Source organism: Solea senegalensis, linkage group LG18 (assembly GCF_019176455.1).
Source record: "Solea senegalensis isolate Sse05_10M linkage group LG18, IFAPA_SoseM_1, whole genome shotgun sequence".
Classification (NCBI taxonomy): Eukaryota; Metazoa; Chordata; class Actinopteri; order Pleuronectiformes; family Soleidae; genus Solea; species Solea senegalensis.
The window spans coordinates 18,799,899-18,814,530 of NC_058041.1; the positions used below are offsets into that span (position 1 = coordinate 18,799,899).

At 40.9% G+C, this 14,632-nt stretch overlaps 1 protein-coding gene across 1 annotated transcript; it reads right to left on the reverse strand.

Annotated features, from left to right (window-relative positions):
- Window positions 1-45: 45 nt before the first annotated feature.
- On the reverse strand, window positions 46-13,961 carry hid1b (HID1 domain containing b). Its single transcript, XM_044014266.1, is given in 19 exon segments — window positions 46-446; window positions 537-695; window positions 1,078-1,256; window positions 1,874-2,010; window positions 2,475-2,653; window positions 2,655-2,694; window positions 2,777-2,941; window positions 3,430-3,508; window positions 3,593-3,744; window positions 3,818-3,908; window positions 4,386-4,526; window positions 4,604-4,660; window positions 4,735-4,939; window positions 5,022-5,138; window positions 5,911-6,017; window positions 8,847-8,966; window positions 9,889-10,059; window positions 11,081-11,230; window positions 13,858-13,961. Coding segments are annotated over 19 exon segments (2,379 nt in total). The 5' UTR covers window positions 13,924-13,961; the 3' UTR covers window positions 46-382.
- Between the last annotated feature and the right edge of the window lie 671 nt (window positions 13,962-14,632).

Sequence of the window (14,632 nt, forward strand, 5' to 3'; positions counted from 1 at the left end):
CGTTTGTCTTGTGCTAAAAAGTAAAGAATCACTGGCACCAGGACGTTTATTTAATGAACAGAATCTGTCTTTAATTCTGAAGAATGTAACATGAACCATATTCACACGTTCATGTTTCGGCAAGAACAAAAAAAAGGATGTTCTGATGTTTTCAGTCTCTTATTTCAGTCCATGTTTGTGTTTGATGTGAATCAAAGTCTTTTCCAGTGATTTATAACATGTGCGACGACGATGAAGGAAAAAGTCATGAAAATGTGTAAAAATCTGCTTCAACTCAAATAAATGCAGCATTTTTGTGGCAAAAAGAAAAAACTTGCATTAATTCATTTAAAATGAAACAAAACGGCCGCTGCTTGTTCTTTAAATAAAGACACGAGAATCTTTAAATCCTCTGGATCTCAAACAGCCTGATGTCCGTGTCGTACCAGATTGGAGGATCCACGTTGCTATGGAAACAGAGAATTGGAGAATTAAAAACAAATAATAGACAAAAAAATGGACAAATGTACATTTCGATGTAGTTTTTTTTGTCGTACCGCAGATAAATGACTCCCCACATGTACGTGCGGAACCACACGGCCGTGCCCGCGTTAGCCTGGTACTTCCTGATGAGGATGGGGTGAGGGATCGGCAGGAGACCGACCAGCGTGCCGTGCTGAAGGAACTTCAGGATTTCTGACTCGTCGGTCAAACCCCTGCAGAGGAAATGATTGAATTAGAAAAATAAAATACAGATTCATCTCCGACGAACGTAAACGTCTGCAGATTCAAGGACTGTACGTGCCTGTCCGTCACCGTGGAAACTGACTTAGACTTAATACGTTTTATTTTAATAATCACCTTCTTCACATGAAGGATCATAATTACTATTCCCATAGGAAAAAAAAAGGAAAAAAAAAAACCTGACAAAAATCAAGAAAACAAGTCTCATTCATTCAGAAAATCTGGCAAAAAATATTTCAAGTGACTGATGAACAGTGATATGACCACCAGGGGGCGACAACAACATGAACATGAGCTTCTGATTATTAAATGAGATTAAAATTGTGCAACATTTGCAATAATTGAATTCCTCACTTGTCGATGCAAATCTTCTCTACTTGAGGCACTAACACCTGCAGCAGCCTCATAATCGTCTGCAGAGGAAGTTTAGCTTTCCACGACGTCACCCAGTTTGAGGTCGCGCTGCACGTTGCCGCTGGCGACGACACGCTCGACATCCGACTCCTGCATGACTCTGAGTCTGTGAGACAAACCTGTTTATAAACAAACATAAAAACAGTTTATAACAAACATATAAAAAACTGTTTATAACAAACATATAAAACCTGTTTATAAACAAACATAAAAACTGTTTATGAACAAACATAAAAAACTGTTTATAAACAAACATAAAAACTGTTTATAACAAACATATAAAAACTGTTTATAAACAAACATAAAAACTGTTTATGAACTAACATAAAAAACTGTTTATAAACAAACATAAAAACTGTTTATAACATATAAAAACAGTTTATAACAAACATATAAAAACTGTTTATGAGCAAACATATAAAAACTGTTTATAAACAAACATATAAAAAATGTTTATAAACAAACATATAGAAAACTGTTTAGTTTATAACAAACATATAAAAACTGTTTATAACAAACATATAAAAAACTGTTTATAACAAACATATAAAAAACTGTTTATAACAAACATATAAAAACTGTTTATAAACAAACATAAAAACTGTTTACAAACAAAACATATAAAAACTGTTTTATAAACAAACATTAAAACTGTTTATAAACGAACGATCATTTAAAATCAGACAGGTTTAAAAACAGCGACAGCGGTGTCACGGTGTTTGTTGGCCTCGCCCACCTCGTGGTCTCGCTCCGAGTTGGACTCTGTGTCGTTGGCTCCGCCCACTGCGCCGACATCCACGGTCGCAGAGTGAGGGACGACCACCAGGAGGCCGTTCTCGCTCACCTGCGTCTTTTCTGTTATCGTGTCGATTCCTGCGGAAAAAAGACTGAACATGAATTTTCAGGAAAATCTTTGAACAAATAAAGACTAAATGATGAATGAACGGCAAGCTAACTTAGCTTAGCATTGGCAAACAGCTGCTTTCTATTGGTTCATTAAGGTCAGGCCACGAGAAACACACATTTACAGATTTCTGACAAACATCTTTGAAAACCTGCGATGCTAAACCAGCTACGATGATAACTCGAGCTAGCAAGTGACAATGAGCAAAGAGAGAGAGAGAGAGGGCGGAGCATAAGCTCAGCGAGTAAGTTATTAAATTTATGTCACTTTACTACATTTCTCCTGAAAAAATAAGTGAAAAATATTTTGCGGAAAAATTGTCTCATTAATTCAGAAAAAAAGTAGTGTTTTTTTCTGAAATTAAAAATTAGCTTTAGCATTAGCTGTAGCTAAACACAAACACTGACACCTGAAAACTAAATAAACTTCAGACCTGGTGTTGCCTCTAAACTGGTTTTGAGTTTCCCGGGCTCAGCAGGTTCGGCCGGTCTAGAACCCGGCATTGACTCGTTCTCTGTGGAGCTGCACCGGCTCATCTTGGACTTCCTGGTTTTCTGCAGCGCCTTCTGAATGGACGTCCTGTCGGACGGCAGGTTGGCGAGCTGGTGGAAAGTTCCTCTTACGGATGACGGCGTAAACCAGGTTGTAGTTTCCTGAAAAGGTGAAAAGGTGAAGATTTCCAGGTCAGAATCAGAGGAGAGGTTTTCTACATCGTAGATGTTTCAATGTTCTCACCGTCAAACTGATACTGGATGAGGTTGTTGAAGACCTCGAGCAGGAAGAAGACCAGGTGATGGTTCTGAGGAGACGAGAACAGGAACCACGGTGTGGAGAAGGCCTCCAGTAGGTGCAGCAGCTTGTTGGCCGCGACCATTGACAAGCTCTTCAGATACGGTGAAACTGTGGGAGGGTGGAGGGAGTCACTGTGAAGTTCATGTGTTCATTATGAACGCAGGAAACAAGTTACACCTAAATTCACGAAACTTGGTGAAAACATATAACAGGACAAGACCAACAAAAAAGTCAATTGGGACCATGGCGCCAACTCAACAGGAAGTCGGCCATTTTGAATTTGGTCAATTTGTTCTGGACACATCAAAGATGTAAAGTTACGAACAGGTCTTGCGAATTCAAAAGGGCGTGGCCACAGCAAACAATGGAATTTTGACAAATTCTGACCATTTTGCCACAAAACAGGAAGTGACCTGTAACTCTGCCGTACATCAACAAATCTGCACTAAACTTCGCACTTGAGGTCAGAGACCCGGCCAGAGGTCATCAGGTCACACAGAATGCCACAAATTGCTGTTTTTTACATGCAGGTGAAACTGTTAAATATACTGCACTTCTCCTGTTCAGCCACCAGAAGGCAGCAGTTCCATACTCACTGTTGACGATGACGGTGAGCAGGCAGTCAAAGAGCGGCTGGAGACGCTGGTGTCCACTGGTAATTATCTTATGGAAGATCTGAACATGAAAATGTCATGAATAATAATTATTTCTATTAGAAAATGCAAGGGTAATATTGAGTTTCTGACAATAATTTCTGACCACGATGAGCAGGTCGGCGTGGTTTCCGCTGAAAACAGGAATGTCCATGGGAACGCGCAGCGTGTACGCTTTATTCAGGCGGACGCCAAAGTTCCTCTCGCCGCTCAGCAGCAGGAGAACGAAGACGCCGATGTGCATGAGACCAACGCGAGCTGCAGACACAGAAACAGACTTTTAATGAAAGCTGATTTTTAATCTTCAAACACAAACGTTCACGTGACTCACACTGATCCGCTCTGGCGTCGTTCAGGTAGAACAGGACAGGAACCAACACGTCCAACACGTTGCTGCTCTTCAACACGAAGAAAAGGAATTTCTATAAAACAAAAAAAAAAGTAATTTCACTGAAAAACTTAGATTTCTATAAATTAATTCTCTAATGCAAATATAAAAGTATTTTAAAAATGCTAAAATGATTCTTCAGTGAAAACTGTACGGACGCACTTTCTGAATTGGAAAATTGGACCGTGCGTGACGATAGTAGACGTTTTTTAACAGTGGGTCATTGGGTCCAAAAGTTCTGCCAAAACACCAATGATTGAAATGCTTGACCAGCCACCAGGGGGCAAAAATCACATTGAGTGAAGTGAGTATGTAAACAAATATGATGAAACTCAGAACTGACTAAATATATCAACAGGTTCAATAACATTACTGTGGGTTGGGACCCACAGATGGGTCACAGGAGATTTTTTTTGGGCCCCTGAATACATTTTTACCAACCGTTTCTTTGAGATTCATGTTTTAAATGTTTGTTTCTGCTGTAATTTGCTCTTGAGTTCCATGAACACACCTTGTTGAAGTCACAGAACTTCCAGAAGAGGATAAGCAGCTCCTGGTGGAACTGGATCTTCTTGGTGGACCGGGGCAGGTACGTCTGCAGCAGCGGGTTGTTGAGCAGCCGAGCCAGTCCTTTCAGAATAAAGCTGAGGTCCTGACGAACAAAGAGACAAAGACACACTGTGAGACGTGGGAGGACGGGAGTCTGCTCAGGGTTCCGTCTCAGCTTACCTCTTCTCTGTGGATCCTGGAGAGATAGTTCACAAAGAGGTTGTCAGGTCCAGCGGACTGAAAACAACAAAAACCGGATCAGTATCAGTGTTTTCATTTAAAGTAACATTTCTAAAATCATGGATTCTTACTTCCTGCTCCACCTCCACCTGGACGGCGGTGCCGGCAGCCGAACCGCCTTCGTGTTCCAGGGTGACGATGAGGATCTGGACCGCCTGCTCCACCAGCTGCTCCCGGTGGTCGGAGAACAGCAGGTGGTTGTAGGGGAAGCCGTAGCCGACGGGGTCGTAGGCACAGACCACATTGATGAGGGAGGTGAACAGAGGAAGGGCGTGTCTGCGAAGATAAGTGGTCAGGTTTCCACACGGAGAAGTCACGCGTGACGGCGTGTAACGGCCACAAGATCAACATGTGTTACCGGTTTTCCATGGAGCAGAAGAAGGAGACCCAGGGGTTGAGGTTTTTGGCGTCAGTGAACGGAGGCAGGTACATGGCCTCAGAGAAACAGGTGAGGAGCAGCTTCAGGAGCTCCGTCCTGAAGAAACACCAGCAAACATCGAAACATCAAACCTGTACTGCCTCCAAGGTCACGTTTTATCCAAAATTTTGATTTCCATTTGGACTTGTGGAACCTTAAAAACCTGTTCAAGTTTAAAATAACCTAGAAGTGCATCAGACCGTGTGAAGTAACTACTGTGTGGTCCAGCAGATCTGCTTTGACTGCCATCGTGGCCCAATAAGACAGTGATGTTTTATTGTTCTGCTGTGATTAGACTGTAGATCAGTGGTTCCCAAAGACCAGGTCAGGGACCCAAAGATGGGTCGTGGAAGATTAATTCTGGGTCCCCAAACAAAGTTCTTCAGAAATAAAAAAGGTTTCTCCACTTCTTTAGAAGTTCTTCAGAACCCTTTAGATGTCTTTAGAAGTTCTACAGACCCCGAGAGGCCTTCTTCACTTTAGAAGTTCTTTCGAACTGAAGAAAGTTTCTTCAGTTCCTAAGGAGTTCTTCAGAACTCTTCAGAAGTTCTACAGACCTCGAGAAGCCTTCTTCACTTTAGAAGTTCTTCAGAAGAACTGAAGAAGGCTCTTTGCTGAGAGGTGAAGTATCTTTAAACCTAACTTAACTAAGTCAAGTTTCCAGTGAACTACTGAAGAAGACCTGGACCTTCACAGATAAAGGAGGTCCTGCTTGTGTCCACATGAACATACACATGAAAACACCTACATCGCGTGGATCATATCGTTCATCTGCAAAAGTAAAGACGAGGCTTTAACTAATGAACTAGGCTCCGCCCACAAATCTCACCTGTTCAGGTCATGGATGTAGCTCAGAGGAGGCGACTGAGCGAAGCCGACCCCGGACTCCCAGATGTACTCACAGCTGTCTATGGAGTGGACGTCCTCCACTGTGTCCTGCAGCAGAGACACGAGTGAGGACATGAAGGACATTCTTCATTTTCTTTCCTCGTCATATAAAACAGAAACATTTGATCTTAAAACAAGAAAATTGTCATTCTAATCTGGCTGTTTTTTTCTTTTTTTTACAGTGTATGCTCATAATTACATTCACACATGTTGTATATACTGTACATATATATACAGTATATATGTATAAATACATATATACTGTATATATATAAATATAAACAGTATATATAGATGTAGATGGTGTAGTTTTGTTTTGCTTTGACTCACTAAAGGAACCGTGTTCTCTACGTGTGACAATAATCTGAGTGCGACACCTCAGCGCAGATAAGTTCAGCTTTATGAATAGATTTGACACGAGGGACGTGAAGGACACGGACACACACAAGCATGGACACACACACACACGGGTGAAGAATGGTGTCAGTCTGTGCTGGTGAATGAATAAAATATCTGTTGTTTAATTAAATAGTATACGTTACTTTCATTGTTCAAATTTAATCAAATCAACCAAAACTATTTAGCGCAAAAAAACTAAGGGAGTAGTCACACTTCATACAAATTTGCGTTTCACCTGAAATGACCCGACTTTTGGACTTTTTTTGGGAACTTTTCCTATTAGTTAATATCTGGAAAAAATAATGTCCAAGTGAACTGACGTGAGAACACGACAGGAAGAGCTTTGTGTCCTGCTTCCTGCTTGCAAAACCCTAGGCTCCGCCCCCTCTTAAACTGGATGTTCTGGACGGATATGTCCAAAAAACGTGTTAAAATAAAAACTTGTATTTCACGTCTTTAAGGATGTATGTTATGATAAAATTATGTACATTTTATACAATATACAATTTACATTTATGTCTTGATTACAGCACCGCCATGTGGCTGATATTTATTTACAACTTTTAAAACATTGTTATTGCTGGATTAGGTTTTTAATTAATCAGCTAATTTAAAAAAAAAATTCTCAGCCACTTGGGAAAAATTGCTAAGTCACAAAAACTTTACTTTATTAGTATTTAATGACCTGTTTCATGTATTTGTATTTAGTTTATACATTATATTTTTATAAATAGTAAACAAATGTAAGATTGGAGAGACAGAATATTAGTTTTACCGAGGTTTTGTATTATTTGTTATCATTTATGAGTTATAGTTTATTAGATGGAGAAAAAGTATGGGCCAAAAAATGTACTTCATTTCTAAAAAAATGGCACCAGTCATTAAAATCAATCTTATTCCTGTAAGAACCTCAAATATATTTGAGTTTTAAAGAAGGTGCAAAAGTGAAGTCAGAGATTTCTTTAAGAGGCTCAAATCCACTGTGACGACTAAAAACAACAACAACAACAGGTGGTGACTTTTCCACCGTGTCTTCAAACGTGTTTGCTCAACACGACTCCATCAGCCCAGTTAACAAACATGGCCACGCCTCCGTCTGTCCGTCTGTCCGTCTCCGGCCGAGTCACTCATTAACTGGAGCGACTGCCTGTGACAACGAGGTCGAGTGAAGGTGGCGACGGCCCGCTGCACCACCGCGGGGGCCGAGAAGTAACAGAGACTTTAGACAAACAGCAGCAGTTTCACTGTTGTAGCCTCAGGGCTAAAAGAACGTAAACACTAACTTCATGTTTGCAGTGGTTTTTTCACATGGAAAGAAACAGCAAAACACTTTGAAATTGTCAGGTCTTCTTCTCCAGGTTGTTAAATAGCAAAGTTATGGGATGGAGGCTCAGCTGAGCACATGCAGATGCACACGCTTGTTTTACTGCATTTATCATCTCTTTTTTAAACTGATGAATATTCATCTAAAAGCTGTATGTTGATCCTGCTGTTCCACCAGGTTCAACTGTAGATCCCCTACTTTTTTTTTAAAACTGACACTGATGTAGCTTTAGGGCTAAAAACAAAAGTTCATGTTTGTATTAGCATTGCTAACAGATGCACACGTTTCACATGAGACAAATTCCTAGAGGCGTCCTTCTATTTCTGACAGGCCCCGCCCACACCTCCTCCAAATATTAATCGAAAAGATATACATTAAAACATGGTGTTTCCCAAGGCTCTAATGTAGATCTCCTACTTTTTTTTAAACCAACATAGCTGTAGCTTCCGGGCTAAAGAAAATTAATAAAATGTAAATGCACACGTTTCATATGTGACAAATTCCTTGAGGCAAACTCTACATTTATACAAGGCTCCACCCACATTTAAAACATGTATGTTGGGATTATAGTCTCTTAAAACTGATGAATATTCTTATTTTTAAATATATTTAAAAGTTGTAAATTGAATCGTGGTGTTCCCCAAATCTTTAATGTAGATCCCCTACTTTTTTTTAAACTGACACCACTGGCATATACTAAGGTACACGTTAAGATGATATTTGCATTTGCAATGCTAACAGATGCAAACAACAGACGCAAACATATCAAGGTAATTTTTTCCATTTCTAAAAGGCTCCACCCACATTATCACATGTTCAATTGTGTTTAACACCAAACTCATTGAATCGTGGTGTTCCTCAGGGCTTCAATATAGGCCCCCTACCTTTGTAAACCATTTTTTTATCTGGACAGACACAGTGCAAATGTTTTTTTATTATTTTTTGTGTTTAACTCTACATCGCCACACAGTGGTTGCACCATATGGTGACGCCTTCCCCCTCTCTCTAAACTGCTCTGTCATTGGTCTACATAAGTCTCCCTATAAGACCAAAAACCAGAATTTGCTCATGTTTAACTTCATTCAAAATGGTCAGTGACGTCAATCGCGTGTCGCCTACTGCAGCTTTAATGACAGAGTGAACCGTGGACTCACCTGGCTGCTCCTCTTGTCTCTCTGGACGGTGAAATCTGGACAGAAGAGAAGGTCGGTGACGGCCAGCAGCAGCGACTCAGCCAGAGGCCGAGCTTCAGCGTCCTCGTCCTCGTCCAAATGCTGCAAGACGAGAGACACAAAGCAATTATGGCACGTAAAAATACAGTAAGAGGAGAAGTAAACGGATGGATTTACTGGACACATCCCATGATCTATGAATCATGAATGAATGAATGAATGAATGAATTCATAAGTTGACGTTAAAACTGAACAGTCACAAACAAACCATCAGATTGTTCCTGCTGCTGCAGCTCAGTCACTTTAATTACACAACATCCAATCCCACACACACACACACACACACACACAATATGGGCAGTGTTTAGTCCCCTGCAGACCAGGTAACCAGAGAAGCATCAGGAGGAGGAGTGTGATGGTGGTCGGACAGTGACCTCGACAACATCAACAGCTCACACTCTGAAAATCAGAGCATCACTTTAAACCTGAGCTACAGCTTTAAACCAAAGATTCTCAGAGGTTGTTTTTTTAAGTGTAGTTTCATCTCAGTCTTAGCAGAGACACAAGGAAAAAAATGGATTTTCACCACTTAACAAAAGACTCTAAAATCTACGTCAGTTTAAGTCTATGATATCTTTAAGAAGGTTTTCCATGTCTTTATCTCACGGTGAGACAGACTTTTCCAACAGGAAACTGAAGTTTGTAAACCACTCACTCTCCCACACCAAACCCCATTGAGAAAACCAGCAATTTTAGCTCGCGGAAACACAGAGCTGCTGGTCTATTGCTGTCTCGTGTGGTCACTTTGTGTCACTGAGGTAAATCTGAACAAAGGATTTCAAAAGCTGAATTGACAAAATAAGACATCTGAACTTAGTGATGGATCAACAACTCCTTCGTGTGTGATGTTAAAATCACTGATTTTCTCTATGGGGTTTGGTGCAGGGAGTGTTCCAAATAAAATCGACACTCACTCCAATAAGAGCTGTGTTTTTTTTCCGCTTCCTGTCAGCATGGTACGTACCCGGGCTCTGCCCGCGCCGGGAACAGTGGACCAGAAGAAGCCTCTCCAGTCTGCGTCCTCGAAGATGTGCGGCAGGATCCGTGTGAGCAGACGAGTGCAGTTGAGGACGACCTGACGTTCTTTGTCTGACGGACATCCTGAGTCTGCGCCCTGGACCAACCGCTCCACTGCCTGAGGACACACAAACACACACAGTTGAATCGTGGTGTTCCACAAGGCGCTACTGTAGGCCCCCTACTTTTAAAAGCCGACACTTCTGTAGGCTCATTAATGCTCAAAATTGTATTGTGGTGTTCCCCAAGGCTCAAATTTAGGCCCCCTACTGTTTTGTTTTACTTTCTTTGAAGTGCAATCAGTTGATATTTTTTGGTGAGTCTGCAGAAATAACCACAACTTTGACGCACCCTAGCGGCCGCAATCATGTGGCACGAAGAAAATCTTTTGGTGACTTTTAATCCGTATCTTGTCGAGAGTAAATCTCTTGTAGAAGTAGTTCATTCAAACACATGGCCCCAAAAATTGCAATTTGAAGGCCCAAGGGACTTTTTTTCTCGATCATATCTTGATAAACATATGTAGGTGAATCCGTTTGTTTATTTTAAATGTTGTAGAGGGCGCCGTTGAGCGCAGGTTTATCCTGTGACTGACTCAAAGGTCTGCTGTTGTTGACGATTGTTTGTTGATGTTCCGTCAACTCTCAGGACTGTTTTTGACCGTTGCTGTGGTAACACCGTTTTTTTTTATAGTCACGCGACTATTGTCTGTTTTTTCCAGTGATTTCACGTACTGCGGTGATGTGAGGTCAGGTTGATGCCCTCAGACGCGTCGCAGTGTGGAAATCATAATCCCACAGATTTAAACACACACACAGGGTTTAAAGCTGCAGTACGCAAAATCACTGGAAAAAACAGACAATAGTCACGAACAACATTCAATGTGTTGTAGACTTGACCTCAGACAGAAATCTGATTTCACGTTTTTTTTGTTTTTGGACATTTTCCTCGTTTACTGCATCTAAAAAATAAAAAAAGGTCCCACAGTTTTAACGTGCGCGACCTTTAACGTTCACTGAGTTTAACACTTAGAGTGTGGGAACAACAAACAGCAGCAGCAGCAGCAACTGCAACTGCATTCCTGCTCTCGTCCTGGAAACACTCAACGACTTCCTGCACTGTGTGTGTGTGTGCGTCACCTTGTAGCAGAGGGTTGCCAGGTTGGACGGAGACTCCTCCCTCACGGCTCTGATCTCGGCCGCCGGCACCAGAGCAAAGACATCGTGGATGCTGGTGGACGTCTCGGCCCAGAACTGATCCCAGAACGAGTCGTCTGTGGCTTCCACGGGCTGCGGCACACGAACACCAGCGATCAATTTCAAAGTTTTTTCACGGTTCTCTTCATCACAGTTCCGTGAAACACTCAGAAACATCAAATCACGACATTCCCGGTTTAAAGACACAGTTTAAAGGTACAATTTGTGGGGGATTTTCACATTTAAATTCTTGCTAGAGGAACAAGAATAAGATGGTTGCTTCTCCATCTGGTTGCTTTACGGACTCTCTTAAAGAAGCCAGAATGACCCCCCTCCTTAAAAAATCCACCCTTGACCCGTCTGAAGTAAATAACTACAGACCTTCACCTCCTACCTTCACCGGAACAACCTTCTTGATCCTCTTCAGTCTGGTTTTAAAGCAGGTCACTCAACCGAAACTGCACTTCTTGCTGTCACTGAGCAACTCCACACTGCCAGGGCTGCCTCTCTCTCCTCTGTGCTCATCCTCTTGGACCTTTCTGCAGCGTTTGACACAGTTAACCACCAGATCCTTACTTCCTCCCTTCAAGAACTAGGTGTCTCAGGCTCTGCACTTACCCTACTCTCGTCCTATCTTCAAAACCGAACATACAGAGAGGATCTGTGTCGGAACCCTGTCCTCTAGCTACTGGGGTCCCTCAGGGTTCTGTCCTGGGCCCTCTCCTCTTCCCTCTATACACCAACTCTCTTGGTTCTGTCATGTCTCTCTCATGGTTTTTCCTATCACAGCTACGCCGATGACACCCAACTCATTCTCTCTTTTCCCAGCTCCGACACACATGTAGCAGAACGGATCACCGCTTGTCTGACCGACATCTCTCAGTGGATGTCTGACCATCACCTGAAACTCAATCTCAAGACTGAGTTTCTCCCACCACAGACCTAACCATCACCCTCGACAACTCTGTGGTAACTCCTTCTCACACCGCAAGGAACCTGGGTGTGACACTTGACGACCATCTCTCCCTCACTGCCAACATCGCTGCAACAGCTAGATCTTGCAGATACATGTTGCACAACATCAGAAGGATACGGCCTCTTCTAACCCAGAAGGCGGCACAGGTTCTGGTCCAGGCTCTTGTCATCTCACGCTTGGATTACTGCACCTCCCTCCTGGCTGGTCTCCCTGCATGTGCCATACGACCTCTGCAACTCATCCAGAATGCAGCAGCTCGACTGGTCTTCAACTTACCAAAATTTTCCCACACTACACCGCTCCTCTGCTCCCTTCACTGGCTTCCTGTAGCTGCTCGCATCCGCTTCAAGACTCTAGTGCTTGCGTTCCATGCTACAAACGGATCCGGTCCAGCCTACATCCAGGACATGTTCAAATCCTACACCCCAGCCCGCCCACTCCGCTCTGCATCGGCAAACCGGCTCGCTGCCCCCTCACTGAGAGGATCGCAGAGGCACTCGCAGAACTCGAGACTGTTCACTGTCCTCGCTCCCAAATGGTGGAACGATCTCCCCATCGACATGAAAAACACATCACACTTATGACTAGCTCTTCATAGTTTGGATTATTTGAAGCTCCTACTTACTTCTAGCTCTTATTTGTACCCAAATGTTTAAATGCACTTATTGTAAGTCACTTTGGATAAAAGCGTCTGCTAAATGACATGTAATGTAATGACGAACAAAAACTATAATTTAATTACCCATGATGCAAAACATCTGTGGTCTGCAGGGGCGTTTCAAGAGATTTTGGGGCATCAGTTTGTTTCCAAATCAACTCCAAACTCAAAAAAATTGCATATTTACTGTAATTAACCATGAAATATGCACAAATAATCACCGACGTAGATCGAGTTGCAAAAAACAGTGAAACTAAAAATATATAACAAAATAATAATACAAACATTTGACTGTTTGTGGTTTGTTTTCACAAAATAACATTTAAATAAGTTAAATATACACAATATGGCTTTTAAAATAACTTAAATTTGCATTAAACCTGGCAGGTGACTTTAAGGTTTTCTCACATTATTATAAATGTGTGAAAAGAAGCGATGTTTACAGGGATTTTAGCCGCAGCAGGAAATAAGATCATGATTTTCCTTCATGAGTTCTTAAACCTTCTTTCTTTAACACAGAGAAATGTGTCAACTAATCGAAAATATACAATAATATATAATATATAATATATATATATAATAGAATTTGAAGTTAAAAAAGCCTCCAAACTTTTGTTTTCCTTTGAAAATTCAGAATTTTATCTAAGAAAACACATTAAAACAATTCCTTTAGCCAATTATTTCACTGATAACTAACATCAAACTGTAAATATGTTATTTATACACTCGTTTAAGTTCTTTAGAGAAACAACAATAACGTAACTGTTTAGTTCCACCTCAAATTCACCTAGTAATTAAAATTAAGTCGTTTAAATTAACCACAAACGGTTAAATATTTGTTCAGCAGCTTTTTAAAGCGCAAGAAAAATGTAAAAATATGAGGAAATAATAAAAACTTAGAGTGAAAATCGTTCAAAGTGAAAAGATTCTCGTGTTTTTCTCGTGATGAAGCAGAAACTGAAGCTTCAGGTGAAGCAGGTGCTGCCAGCTGGAACTTTTATCTCCACAAACTGAACACGTAATTATCAAAACACTGGAGGATTTTCAAAATAAAACGTGTTTTAAAAACGATAAATGACACTTTACCTGAGTTTTGGTGGTGAGTTGGATAACAGCTTTCCTGAAGTGCAGTTTAGAGTCGGTGTTTCCCATGTTTGTCCCTGAGTGTCCCTGTGTGTCCCGTCTGTCCCTGTGTGTCCCTCTGTCTGTGGAACCGCGTCAACACTGATCATCATCTCCTCCACTCACGCTGCGTTCACGGACGCTCGGAAAAAATACCGAGATTTAAAGACAAAAAACGACGTGAAATAGTCAGAATTATTCTTAGATATCACACTTAATTTGCCTGTTTAGTGTCTAGTTTGCCAGAAGGGGGCAGGACAGGTGAAAAAAGTCAAACCTTTTGAGAAAAATAATGACATTTATGATCATATTTCATATAAAATAGAAGTGTTTCATTTGATATTGAATGAAACACTTCTATTTTATATGTAATATGATCATAAAGGTTCACCTATCACATTTATATACATATTCATGATGCAAAATGAATCTTTTAATTTAAACAAACAAAAACAATAATTTAGATAGGATTAAAAAAAAAGATATGAGACATCAAATAACGTTAAATTAAACATTAAAAAAAAGGATATAAACAACTACTTTTTAAAATGTAATAAATTGTCATTTTGTGTGAGTTTATTGTGGAAAAAACAAGCAAACTCACAAAATAACCCCAGGTGGATTCTGGTACCAAATCAAATCAGATTAAACAATAAAACAATGCTAAACTTAAATTTAAGGAAGCCTATTCAATACAGACAAACACAAAAGTTACTTAAATCACTAATAACATCATGTA